At 40.0% G+C, this 14,148-nt stretch overlaps 2 protein-coding genes and 1 long non-coding RNA gene across 3 annotated transcripts; 1 reads left to right on the top strand and 2 right to left on the bottom strand.

The window, feature by feature from the left end:
* The first annotated feature begins 312 nt into the window (after positions 1–312).
* Positions 313–3,826, top strand: LOC118431605 (protein wntless homolog). Its single transcript, XM_035842846.1, has 4 exons — positions 313–469; positions 959–1,056; positions 2,480–2,687; positions 3,674–3,826. Exons 1-4 carry the CDS (start codon positions 383–385, stop codon positions 3,824–3,826), a joined length of 546 nt encoding a protein of 181 aa, XP_035698739.1. The 5' UTR covers positions 313–382.
* Positions 3,827–4,332: 506 nt separating this feature from the next.
* Positions 4,333–10,937, bottom strand: LOC118431966 (thioredoxin H-type-like). The gene is made up of 5 exons (XM_035843422.1): positions 10,777–10,937; positions 6,877–6,981; positions 6,168–6,227; positions 5,735–5,800; positions 4,333–5,208 (listed from the first exon to the last, which is right to left on the bottom strand). Exons 1-5 carry the CDS (start codon positions 10,798–10,800, stop codon positions 5,146–5,148), a joined length of 318 nt encoding a protein of 105 aa, XP_035699315.1. The 5' UTR covers positions 10,801–10,937; the 3' UTR covers positions 4,333–5,145.
* A 662-nt stretch (positions 10,938–11,599) lies between these two features.
* On the bottom strand, positions 11,600–12,907 carry LOC118431967. The gene is made up of 3 exons (XR_004833023.1): positions 12,860–12,907; positions 12,431–12,496; positions 11,600–12,256 (listed from the first exon to the last, which is right to left on the bottom strand). It is a non-coding gene; the product is annotated as an uncharacterized LOC118431967 (long non-coding RNA).
* Positions 12,908–14,148: the final 1,241 nt, after the last annotated feature.

Raw genomic sequence — 14,148 nt, 5'->3', positions numbered from 1 at the left:
TGATGCAAGGGTGTGCAGAACTGCTTATCGAAAAAAGTGGTGCCACTTGGCACAAAAATCTGTGATTTTTCATTAATTTTAGCAAAACTAGAAAAACAAGAAAATAGGGAAGAAACACACTAAATTTCAGAAGTAGTATAGTGGGCCAGGAGTATAGTATAGGGCCTCTGTTATTCCATCCTCTGGGGAGGATTCTGATGATAGCATTTATAATGGTAGATATTTTATGGTAGATTGAGTCACATTTTTTCTTTAGTTCCTTTTTCCATCACTGTATGTGTTAAGAAAGTTTTGTCCTTTATGAGCTACAGTTTGATATATTTTGTTGTCACTCAATCCAGTGCCCCTTGAACTGATCACCATTGCTGTGGATGTGCCCTGGATGCTGTTGCTAAGCGACATACGACAGGGCATCTTCTACTGCATGCTGCTGTCCTTCTGGATCATCTTCACTGGGGAACATCTCATGGTACATTAACCAGGATACGCTGTCTGCATCATTACAAATGACTACAATACATTACTCAGGGTTTGAAATTCACTATGTTGCCCATCCCTATCAGAGTTTGTAAATAAGTTGGGCTACACAAAATACAGTTGTGCCATGGGATCAGATAGACTTCTTTTTTTGTGCCAAATGGGAAAAAAGTGGTGTACATTTTGCCCCCTAGCAGCTTGTTTGGCCAGTTTTGGAACTCAAACTTACCCTGAATAAAGAGACACAAAATGTTGCTTTATTTCCACCGATGTTTCGGTGACCGTCTGTCACCTTCCTCAGGGCAATTCGGACTGGTTCATGTTACACTGCAGCAGCTATAGATGTCACTGCATACAAGTTACAGATGCAATCCCCATACCCACATGTTAAGTATTGACTGAGTCCTTTTATGCAGTGACTTACCAACCTGATGAAACTATTTACGGAAGTTAAACTTATTTTGTTTCTCTCCTCCCCCAGGACCAGTCAGAGAGGAACCGCCTCTCAGTGTACTGGCGCCAGGTTGGGGCTATCACCTTCGGATGCCTCTGTATGTTCATCTTCGACATGTGCGAAAGGTGTGTGTGGAAATCTGTCATAGTTTTGTTTGGCTGCCTCTTAAACTTTAACTGTTCATATTCAACATAAGATCTGTAATTCTAAGGTTAAGCTGCCTCTGTGTGTTCATCTTCGACATGTGCGAACGGTGAATCTCTAATTTTGTGTTTGGCTGTCCAACTACTGCCCACCCCTGTGTCAGGGACCCACACAGTTGTATAATCAAATACTGGCCATGGATACTACAACAGTTACTGTATGAATGTTCATCTTTGAGTGAGGAAATACATGTAGATGTAAAGTACCTTTCCCAAGGGTGCAACACTGGGGCCTGCTAGAGATTCAAACCCTGAACCTCTGAATTCTTACTCAACAACCCGAATGAGAAGACCACCTTGCCACCTAACGTGGGTTTTCTGATGTTTCTGTTCATCGGAAGTAAATGAAAAAAACTCAGATATAGAGATAATGTACAGTACCTGAAATTGTAGTGGACTCACCCAACACTGTAATATGGAAGATATGATTGGCGGCTGTTCCATTCTGTATAAAGGGGTGTGCAGCTGTCGAACCCACTGTGTGTCGAACCCTAACCAAGTCAGATACATGTACTGTATATCACCCCAAACTTGAGTGGACTCACCCAACACTATACTATGAAAGATGTGTCTGATAGCTGTTCAATTCTTACACAGGGGTGTTCAGCTGACCAACCCCTTCTACAGCATCTGGGTGACAAGAGATGTGGAAGAACTTGTACTGTTCACCACCCCAAATTTGAGTGGACTTACCCAACACTGTAATGTGAAATACATATCTGATGGCTGTTCCATTCTGTTCACAGGGGTGTGCAGCTGACCAACCCATTCTACAGCATCTGGGTGACAGAGATGTGGAAGAACTTGTACTGTTCACCACCCCAAACTTGAGTGGACTTACCCAACACTGTAATGTGAAATACATATCTGATGGCTGTTCCATTCTGTTCACAGGGGTGTGCAGCTGACCTACCCATTCTACAACATCTGGGTGACAGAGACAGGGAAGAACTTGTACTGTTCACCACCCCAAACTTGAGTAGACTCACCCAATACTATACTATGAAAGATGTGTCTGACGGCTGTTCCATTCTGTTCACAGGGGTGTGCAGCTGACCAACCCATTCTACAGCATCTGGGTTACAGAAAATTAACCAACTCAGTTACAAATACTGTACAGTACCCCAAACTTGAGTAGACTCACCCAATACTATACTATGAAAGATGTGTCTGACGGCTGTTCCATTCTGTACACAGGGGTGTGCAGCTGACCAACCCCTTCTACAGCATCTGGGTGACAGAGATGTGGAAGAACTTGTACTGTTCACCACCCCAAACTTGAGTGGACTTACCCAACACCATACTATGAAAGATATGATTAATGGCGGTTCCATTCTGTATACAGGGGTGTGCAGCTGACCAACCCGTTCTACAGCATCTGGGTGACGGAGACGGGGAAGAACTTGGCCTTGGCCTTCATCATCTTGGCCGGTGTGTGTGCCAGCATCTACTTCTTCTTCCTCTGCTTCATGGTGTTCAAGGTGTTCCGCAACATCAGTGGGAAACGGGCCTCGCTACCCACCATGTCTGATGCCAGGCGTCTGCACTACGAGGTTTGTTTATTATGTTACAATTTTAAGAAATCTATATCCCTGCACAAAATAAAGTGCTTACCAACAAGCTTTCGGTCAGTCCAAGTTGAAATAACCCAAAGGCTAAGTCACACATCCAGACCGGAAGTGTGACGTCAGCAAAGGGTCAAAGGTGCTTTGCAGTCGGTATCGGCCCCCGTCTTGGTTGAGGGAAGGTTGGTGGGCTCTGATGTAAATGGCCTCTTTCACCATGTCCGATGCCAGGTGTCTGCACTATGAGGTTTGTTTATATGCAGAGGTGCCTAGCATCTGGGTGACAGAAAATTAAGCCTGACCAACTCAGAGTACAATATCTGTACAATATCCCAAACTTGAGTGGACTCTTACCCATATTGTAAATGCATTTATATTGCAGTTTATTTTTTACACATTACAGGCAGCCAAGGTTGCCCAACTAGCCATGGACTGGCCTTGGGAGAGAAATGCAAAGTGCATTGAGTAACATATCAAGTCGAATAGTACATAACATTTACAAATTTTAATACAAGGTATATACCTACCTACCTACCTAGTCCCTTGACCTTCTGGTCGTTGGGGGGACAAGGTAGCCATGAAGATGGAGAGTTGTCTCCAGGACCGTTTGTCTCTTGCTACAGTCAGCCTTTATACATACTGTTATTGACTGTTATAAGCTAAATAGTAAAATGCTTGATAAACTTAACACTAAATGGTCAGTCAATAATATCTCATTGAATACGTTGTCGTTGGAAATATTATCTGAGGTCCTATCCGAGGGAGGACCCATACAGAAGCCAGGTGCTCTTTTCCATCCGAATGAAGTGAGGAAAGCTGTTTCAAGTGCCTTTCCCCAGGGCACAACATCGGTAGCATATTGATAGATTTGAACCCGGTACCTCTGGGTTCTAGGCCAAAACATCCCGCAGTTATGCCACATGGTCCCCACTAGATTATATTCTAACAGTGTAGGATTTTCTGTTGTTTTTCAGGGTCTGATCTACCGTTTCAAGTTCCTGATGCTGTTCACCCTGCTGTGTGCAGCCACTACTGTCATTTTCTTCATCATCAGCCAGGTAGGACTGGGATATACATTTGTATCTCAGTCACATCAGATGTGTTTGCATGTAGAAGTGGAGGCTTAATGGCAGCTCACAAGCAGCCTCTTACCTAGGGTTGGTACTGTGTGAGTTGAGGAGATGCACAAAAAAGTACTACAAGCCCCAGGGCTCGAAGTACCCCCTACATATGCAGGTTAATGCAGGTAAAATTGGAGCTGTGCAGGTATTTCTGGTGTCTACCTGCACCTAACCTGCACTGGTCCATGTACTGGGTTTTATACATACATATAAATGTCCTATGATTCAGGTGTATATGGATTGTTATTAGCTGCATTGACTGTTACCACCTAATAGTATAAAGTATTAACATAAATAGATGGTTCCTGAACAATTTTAGTATGATCCATAATTTCTAAGTTAAGAGTGGTGAAGGTAAAATTTGTCTGGTGCAGGTGATTTTCAATGNCCTCTGCCGGCTAAATGCCTTCCCCAGCTTATGTTACTGTCTTGCCATGGAGGAATCTGCTTGGAGATTATCTTAAGCTTACAATCAGCATCCTGGTCAATGGGCTAAACATTCAAGACTTTTCATATCATTTCAGGTTCATTTGGGGTCACAGAGGATGACACAAATCTTTGGGGTCGACTTAGGACTTGATTCATTTGAAATTGAATTGTTGACAGAGCCATACCAATTTCATTTGTTGGTTCTGGAATATGAAAACGATGATACAGACAGAAAGAAATAATAATAAAAACAGCCTCACCAAATTTATTACATGGTGCAAACAGTTAAATTTATGGAGCAAACCTCCCAGCCATCCTAGTCCTCAGCTTTTGTCTTTTGTTCTTGATTAATCTTTAACCTTAAATGTTTGACAACCAGTGAAATGGTCAGAATGTTGACAACAACTCGTGAACTGCGCACGAAATTAGAATTTCTGTATTGGGGATTTTCTGAATCATTGTATATGGTGAATTTCAAAACACATAGAAATCAAAATCGGTACACAAAAAACAAACAAAATTTAAAACCGTGCACTTTTGTAATCTCCAAGCAGATCCTACGGTACCATAAGATAGTATCAAAAGCTGGCAGAGGAGTGAAGCCGGCTTAGGGGTGTGTTTTGCTACATGGCAAATGAACACCTCTTGGCTAACTATACTCCTTGGCCAGTTTATTTGGTACTATCTTATGCCATTGTTGGATCTGCCTGGAGATTACACTTTTTGCAATAATAAAGCTGAAGTTTCTAGCTACTTATGCCGGTACTCCTTGTGTCTGCTTCTAAGTACAAATTTTCTAATCAAACATTATTCTATCATGCCTACATCTCATCGTGATTGGACCCGCAAAACTCTAGGTTAGACCTCGGGCGAGTCATCTATCACCATCATCATCATCACTTGTTCTTGGCCACCATTTCAATCAACTTGTCCTTACTGGCTCCGGTCATCTCGTCAACCTACACAGGACCAAATGCACATTAGTTCATGATGTCCCAAGTATACTTGTACCATATAAGCTCTACCTGTACTATATACATATAAGCTCTACCTGTAGCATATAAGCTCTACCTGTAGCATATAATCTATATCTGTAGCATATAAGCTATACCTGTAGCATATAAGCTCTACCTGTACAGCTATACCATATAAGCTCTACCTGTACTATATACATATAAGCTCTACCTGTAGCATATAAGCTCTACCTGTAGCATATAAGCTCTACCTGTAGCATATAAGCTCTACCTGTAGCATATAAGCTCTACCTGTAGCATATAAGCTCTACCTGTAGCATATAAGCTATATCTGTAGCCTGTACCATCTAAGCTGTATACATGTAGTATACCTATACAATCTAAGCTATATATCTGCAACTATCTAACCTATAGCTGTACCCCTATACCAATACCCTGCAACTGTACCCCTATACCTGCACTGTTATAACCTACATCTGTGTCCTATCCCCGTAACCAGAAGGTGTTTTACCTTATCGCCGTTCTTGTAGCAGTGGAATGTAGGCATAGCCGAGATGCCACAGGCACCCGCTGTCTCCTGCAACAAATATGGTAATCAAATGAATAAACAAAGGATCAAACAAACAAATATTAATAATGGTATGGGGGGGGGTAAAGTTCTTCCAACACAACCAATATAATACTCACTTCTGACATTTTGGTGTCTGTCAGACACCGTCATCAGGGTTAGAATGGCTGGATACGATTCTCGATGATACTTATTAAGTTATAGCCGATGTAGGTGACGCTGCAGCAGTGAGAATGTCGTCCCAAATGTGACTCAGTTTGTTTGTATCCCTCCTCATCTCATAAAGTATCCAGCCATTCTACCCTGTTGGTAAGCGCTTTATTTTGTGTACGGATATAAAGTTTAAAATTGTAACACAACTAGAACGAATACTTACATCGTTGGCATCCACGTCCACTTTCACAAAGATGACATCAGTGTTGTCTTCAGCCAGTTTCTGCAGAAAAAACACAGAGATTGTAAAGAAAACACAAACATTTCTTTGACTTTTACTTTGTTTATATTCACAGTTATATGGATATTTGAACTGTTCTTTCTGTGGTCCTATGAATTCAGTGTATCACACCACATATGAGATGATTCCACAAAAATATAACAATTTGGAGCCTCCTAGCAGTGTTTTCAGGTACTGTAGCACTGTAAATGGACACCCCTTGAAAGTAGTGTGGCATAGTCCACTGACAGCTTGAAACCTACATTTTTCAATATCACTGCAATATTAATATCAAATTGTGTATACTACACATTTCTTTACCTTTACAATGATTTAATTTTACATCTAAGGAAAGGAGTCTTTTTTATTGAAATACTAAAGCACAAAACCCCCAGGATTTCTCAATAGAAAGGCACTGGAAATACAGGAAACTTCTAGAAGATTCAGACAGTGGAAATTGGCTAGAACTTATGGAGAAATTGACCAGTTTGCATTCAATTTTGACCGCCCCAAAAAGATCAGAAATGGCTGTGGTGGCTTGCACAAATGTGTGGCCAAAGGGCTACAAAAATGGCGATGGTCACCACTCCTAAGCATCTGTTACAGATGCGCAGGCAATTTTAACTTAACTTATTAACAAACTCGTTCCCACCTCAAACACAGGAGCGATCATCTTGCAGGGCCCACACCACGAGGCTGTGAAGTCCACCACTATCAGCTTGTCTTTGTTATCAGCCAGGAGGGCGTCAAAGTCAGCCTGCAGAAACAAATAATACATAAAGTTTCAAGCAAAGAAAAGCACCAATCTGGGTTGGACAAGTTTTCTAAAAATCCTATCGGGCAGGTACATCAAAAATTATTAACTTACCCAAAATTTAAATGACATTTCTCTATGTATTTTCACTTCCATCGATAAAATTCTTGTTATTTGCTCTATTTTTCTACTATGTTAACCAAATTTGCTTGATGCCATGACTGTGAAAATTAGCAAGTATATGAAAATCTCACTCAATGGAAAAAATCTTACTTGCCTGATTGGGCAAGTAGGGTAGGACATGCACTTGCCTGATCGGCATTTTCACTTGCCCTGGACAATTGGGCTAGTGGACTTGTCCAACCCAGGCCAGCTTCTCTGACCATCTTAGGCCACACCAATTTTATTTGTTGTTTCTCGGATTTCCCAACCCTATTTTTCCGATTTGAAAAAAAAAAATTTCAAATTCATGGCCACACCTCGTGTTGACAAAAATTCACTGCCTCTTTTTTCTCAAATTAACGATGGGCCGCAAATTCCAGTAGCTGTACGTACTTTGGATGGTACGTTTATCATTTTTCTTCAAACTTTGAACTTTGCTACCAGGGACCCCCTAAATCTTATGTTGAAATGTTGTTCTTTCTATTGTGTAACTTGAATAAGCCCCTCAATCTCTCCTACCCCTAACTTTTTGCAAAATCTTTTTTTCTATTTTTTTTCGACCGGCCGACCCAATTTTTTTTGGGTGGTGGTGGTGGGGGGGGGGGGATCCGAGAAACAACAAATAAAATTGGTGTGGCCTTATAGTGACTCAAATACCACCTGTTGTATGAAGTCCCCAAAAGTTACCAATTTTCATCACTGAACTCTAAACAGTTCCTCTTGATGAATTCATGAATCATTCATAATCAAAGCTCTGCACAAAATACAGGCTTTTCATATGACATAATCTGCACCATGTTGGATTACAAGATGCCATTGCTTAGAATCTAATGACCCGACAATATGGACACTGGGGGATTCAGATTATAATTACTATGATGTCAATGGAAAGCCTGTATTAGAGTTAGATCTGATGGCATACCAGTCTAACTAAATTTACAATGGCACTTGCACTTGCACTTGTTGCTTTTAACAGACATGGCATCAAACATTGTTCAACATAGAAAAAAAAGCTAATAAACAGTAAATGAATTTCATTACTGGAAGTGAAAATACAAAGAAGAATATCTTTTTAATTTTGGGCAAGCAAAATGGTACTTCGGGCTTTTTTATGTACTTGCCCGATAGGACAAGTGAACTTTAGAAAACTTGTTGAACCCTGTATCAGTGTATATACTGTCTCTTTCCATGAGAACTGCCGTGCTACGGAAGATCTGCTTGGAGATTTACACGAGGTACACAGACTGTACGGTTCGATCCACTCACACTGGTATAGACCCCTACTGTTTTTGGTAAGTACGGTGGGTTGTTTTCCGTGCTTGAAGTACAGCACTCTTCATGATCAAACATGCAACCTCCATTATATATAAGAACCACGTGCATGTAGAAAACGAAATACACGTCTTTGTCCTAGAGTGTTCCCTGTCCGATGATCTGCGCAATACATTCATTAATGCTACACATGTAAATCAGAAATATGCACACTCAACGAAGGAAGATATGCTCAAATATCTCATGTCATCATCTGACCATGATATTCTGAAAAATCTATGTAAGTTCATCTACAAATGTTTTAGGAAGAGAAAAGATGCAGGTAATCTATAGTATATGTATAACTTTGCGTTTACTACATTCGGTATCAAACTGACTGCATTTAGCCCCAATGGGGCATGAATATGCAATAAACTTCATTGTCATTGTCATTATTTTAACGTCCTACCTGAGGAACTTTCCTTACCTAGGCTGCATACTCATCTTCACATGTGTAAAGTGAGGAATTTTGTGTAACATGTTTTCCCGAGGGCATGTGACATCAGAGAGGATTTCAAGTCAGAAACTCAAGGTCTTGATCCTTTGCCAACACGTGTAAAATGCTTTTCCCAAGGGCAAAAGATTAGATGACATGTGACAGGATTTGAAGCCAAAAAGCCTAGATTTTCACCCACACTCTAACGATTACATCACACGATTAGACCACACGATACCTCGGAAGATTACATCACGCGATTGTATCAAATTACTACATCACACTAGGATACCACACGACTGCACCAAAAGCAGGGCTGGAAATACCACCTGCATATGCATGTTACTGCAGGTAAAATTGGAGCTGTGCAGGTATTTCTGATGTCTAGTTGCACCTAACCTGCACTGGTCCATGTACTACTGGGCTTTATAGTATAAATTGTACATAATGTTCCATGATGTAGGTGTATATGGATTGTTATTAGTTGCATTTCAATGTTACTACCTATAAAATATAAAAGAAAAAAAGCAATGGTTCACAAACAATTTAAGTATGATCCATACTTCCCAAATTCAGAGTGGTGCTGGTAATTTTCAATGTTACCCGCACCAGTGCAGATATGCACAAAAAAGCATTTCAAGCCCTGAAAAGATTACATCACACAATTACACCACACCATAATTTGCACAGGTATCAAATTATCGTGACTGCACAAGTCAGCTCTGACCCATTTGCCATGCAAGCGTATCATGACTCGGCACAATTTCTACTGACTTCCTCTTTACAATTACATGCCATGTATGTGGATCACAAGAAAACAACTGCTGAAAGTGCAAGAATAATTCTTCACTTAGATTTTTTTGTGAGGAACAAAAAAATAATAGTAATAATAATAAAAATGATTGTAATTTTGACATGGCTGTATTGGAAGCACAACATTATGTAACCTAGCAGCTGTGGTTTCATAATTTGTTTCCTTCAACAAGAATAATGCTTCACTTAATTCTTTTTAGCCAAGAACAACAAAATTTAAGAGTCTTTTTCTTCAACCAAAAACCAGTGCCTTCTCCCACAGGACATGCTGTATCAATAACATATGTGTTTACCTGGCTATTGTCTCTTTGTTTTCTCCCACCTGAGTTACCAGGGCCCCTTACCACACCCTTCTCTAATACTAAGAAACTGGAGACAAGAAGTGATCATGTCTATTTTTGAGTATGACTCACGACACAGGGAACTACAAACATGTTTGTGACCGGATTTCATGGGAGAAGCGACAATTCTGCGGGTAGTTTCCCTGTATTCAACAATCCAAGGAAAAATTGCAAACCAACCCAACCATCTGCAAACAAGTGAAAATAATTACTTAAATTAGGTCATATTCAAGCGAATCACGCCCCTTCACCCTAACAATGTGTATTAGGGACACTTGTCTATCTCCGTGCATTTTTGCCTGTCGTCATAACGACAGCATAACACAAAAAGTCGTCGTAAGAAATATATTTGGGGACAATCTTTTGCAGTAGCAGACGGTATAGAAAATACTATTAAACAATTATAGCTCGAGGGAGGGAGGGGGCGATAAAAAATTGTGCAACTATGCTCACGTTTGTAATTACTTGTACTAACTTAGACCTAAAATTGTCAATTTCTAAGCGTTATTTACAACTATCATACTAAGTGCAGGTTCCTACAACAGATTTCCACACCACGCCGGTTCAGAGAGAAAGAGAATTCTTGAACCATTTCGACTTAGGGTTGACAACACACTCCAACATGTGACTGTTGGACCTTACTTGTTAGAAGATGTTAAAAATACTATTTATTCTTTGTAAGGCCCAAATAACAGTACGATTTACAACGTAATATCTGTAAAAAGTGTCACCAACCTTGGTTTCGATCATCCGCACCATTTTGCAGGTTTTGTAGAGCTGTTTCGGGTAGCAGGTTGGACCAAACGCGTGGAGATTGTGGCGCCAAGCTGAAGAATGCGGTCTTTTATGTACACGTCATGGGTCATAGGTTAAGAGGAACAAAGGTCATTGGACTCTTCCATTACTGATGACTTTCCCCACCGTTGAACATATTGCATGTACATCAACTGTTGTATCAAACTCTCTTTGTTGAAGGCGACCAAACTATATGAGAATGTTTTCAGAGAATAAGACGAGAAGGGACAAAGAGCAAATTAAAAAAAATAATACAAGCTATTTCTTTCCAAAATAAACTTTTCTTCGATATAGATTCATTTCGATTGTCTATTATACTGTTATCATGTCTCACTGAGTCCAATATAGTAGACATACAGTTATTCAAGTCACGGTTACAAGGGTCAACTTCACTGTCACATATACAAAAGTGTAATATCTTCGATATAGTTTATGATTTCATTCATTGTGCGGGTAGATTTTGATATAGCACCAACTCGACCTGACTAAATTGTAAAAACTTTGGCTGCTGCAAACTGGGTTAATATCTACTGCTTATGTAATAATTAAAGAAAATGAATCAGAGAACGGTTGCTAATGCCCGTACGATAGAATGCCGAAGTCAATTTCAATATCAAAGAAGATGTGGTATGGTTGAAATATGATTATAGTGAAATGCGTCATTTTAACTGAATTTTCCTCCTATTTATAATAAAATTCCAATCATAAACAAAACAAACAGATGAAGAACTCACGCATAAAGTATATTTATTTATTTATTTATTCGTAAGTCATGAAGTGTAACTAGAAACAGAGTTACAAAGGTCAGAAAAGTAGGATAATGGGATTTGTAAGCAAAAACGTAATGTTTATAATGTCCATACATAATGCTCTGTTCATTCTTACTCCATGGCCATATCTATATATAGTTGTGTCCTACCACTTGCTACATTATGTAACCGAACACCACAGGGTGTCTGCTACATCTCCAGTAACCATGGTGACAGTCATCTGGTCCGAACAATTGATCTTATTTGTTTGGAGAAGAAGATGGAAAAAACGGAGAGCAAAAACAAAGTGTTTTCCTTTTGTGAAGGTAATGACGTAATAACCCCGTCAAAGTACAAGTAGTATTTAATATAAACATGCACACATACTGTATTAAAAAGAAGAACCGTCCCAGCTGCAGCTTGTTCTATCGCACAGCGGAATATTCAATAGTGCTGTGAGCAATCTTTGCACCAGGTTCATCAGGTTTCTAAACCAGGGCACAGATAGAAGTCCACAATATACATTTTAAGCCTCAAATCGAAACATCATTCAATGAATCAGAGTTTCTGCAGCCGTGTACGTAGTTTCCGGACGGACGAGCATCAGCCTATCGATGCTTGCTTATCTTCTCCTCCAGGGTATTCTCATTTTTACCTTGAAAACGGTCGATCTAGAAAGAAAACCAACAAGCATTATTACTGACAGAAGTTGATAACAAGAATTTAGTAGAGACGCAACTTTAAGATAGTTCAGGACGCCCCTTCTTTCGATAACGTCAAAAGGATCATTTGGAATAAACTAGTTGCAGAGGGACCAAACAACGTGTCATAAAGGTAAACAGTACCTCATTCACCTGCTTGAAGAACACAAAGGTTGGCATGGCAGCGATCCCGCAGAATTCGGAAATGTCCTGCAACAACAACAAAAATATGATACCTAAACTTCCCCTGGCTTTCTACAAACCTGCTCACCTTATAGAACAATTCTTATCAACATTAAACAGTTACTTGTTCCACATGTCAACATTGTTATGTTGCACTGACACATTATGTTATGTCAATCTGAAGCAGAAAAGATGGCCCAGAACCGCCTGGAATGGCGAAGGATGGTACGCAAGAAGAGCAGACTCCTTGATCCAGGTCACTCAAAGTGATGAGGAGAGCTTATCAAGTAACAAGTAACTGTCACTAGTACTTTTTCCTGCACACTGTTACAAGTTGCATTTACTCCTTGGGTACGAAGTTGAAAATAGAACTTAAGTTTCAACACTCACTGAAGCATCGTCAACGTCCACCTTACGAAAGATGACATCAGCGTTCTCGGGCTTCTGAGAATGCATCTTAAGAAAAGGAAAGTTGGCAAAGAAAAAAACAGACTTGATGAAACAAGTATACTGACGACATGTCTTCCATCGGTGCATCCAAAAACACTTAATAACGAATTTGATGGATAAAGATTTGTTTACGTTTTTGTATGTGTTGATTTTTAAAACATACTTTTACGTCTCCAATCATATTACAATTTATGACAACAAAACTTGAAATAGAAAAAAAGGCGGTGAAAAGTTTGCCGACGTATTGGTTGTTTTCTTCAGTATTACGGTTTTGTGTTTTTTCACTGAAGAGGCTTTTTTTGTTCCAAATCTCAAACGCCTGTCCAAATCTGTTTTGAGACATGCAGCTTGCTTGATTTACGAAACAGAAACCTTAACCTATTCGATGGATAAAGAACTTCTTTTTACGCTCTTGTTAGGATTGCTGTCTTATGAAACATGTTTAAAATCATATTATTTCATATATTACGAGCACAGCGACAATCGTCTTCGACTATGAAGGACTACCAAGAACGATTATGATGAAATTAACAATCCTACAAATCCAATTTTGATCGCAGTCCAGTAAACACTCGCTTCGCCCATCAATATAATCATCCCGCAGGGTTGGACAAGTTTTCTGAAATCCACTTGTCCTATCGATCGGGCAAGCCAACAAAAAATTACAAGCCCGAACCAATTTTTCAGCTGACCGAAATTCAAATGGCGCTTTTATATATTTTCACGTCCAGCAATGAAATTCTTTTATTATTGACTCTATTTTTCTGTGTTGACCAGTGCTTGATGTCGTGACTACTATGAAAAGTGACTAATATCAAGATCTCACTCATGGAAAAATATTTGGGGCCTGGACATGCGCTTGAGTCCGATCAGCACTTTCACTTGCCCGGGACAATCGGGCTAGTGGACTTGTCCAACCCTGGGATCCCTATATGTGACAAATCTGAACCCTACCTCAAATGCAAGCCCGATAGTCTTGCAAGGCCCGCACCACTCTGCCGTGAAAAACACCACAGCCAGCTTGTCTCCAGCATCTTGCAGTACCTTTTGAAATTCCTCCTGCAGAATTCACTTGTAAAAGTTAAAACCGTCCTATATGTCATCATTGTCTGTAGTACACTGTAGCCTGTACTATCCCCCCACCTGCATGGCTAATTCGGTTTTAGAGGCCTGCTAAAGTTATCTAAAATGAAGCGCATTGTTACAACTTACTCTCCAAGCAGAGGTTG

This window comes from Branchiostoma floridae, chromosome 15 (genome assembly GCF_000003815.2).
Source record: "Branchiostoma floridae strain S238N-H82 chromosome 15, Bfl_VNyyK, whole genome shotgun sequence".
Classification (NCBI taxonomy): Eukaryota; Metazoa; Chordata; class Leptocardii; order Amphioxiformes; family Branchiostomatidae; genus Branchiostoma; species Branchiostoma floridae.
This window is presented reverse-complemented; position numbering and strand designations above follow the sequence as displayed.

Coding starts and splice junctions, on each gene's coding strand:
- LOC118431605 (XM_035842846.1), top strand. CDS start 383: ATGCTGTTGCTAAGCGACATACGACAGGGCATCTTCTACTGCATGCTG. Junction 470..958: donor TCACTGGGGAACATCTCATG/GTACATTAACCA, acceptor CTCCTCCCCCAG/GACCAGTCAGAGAGGAACCG. Junction 2,688..3,673: donor CCAGGCGTCTGCACTACGAG/GTTTGTTTATTA, acceptor GTTGTTTTTCAG/GGTCTGATCTACCGTTTCAA.
- LOC118431966 (XM_035843422.1), bottom strand. CDS start 10,800: ATGGTGCGGATGATCGAAACCAAG. Junction 6,228..6,876: donor TGATCGCTCCTGTGTTTGAG/GTGGGAACGAGT, acceptor TTTTTTCTGCAG/AAACTGGCTGAAGACAACAC. Junction 5,209..5,734: donor GCTACAAGAACGGCGATAAG/GTAAAACACCTT, acceptor GGTCCTGTGTAG/GTTGACGAGATGACCGGAGC.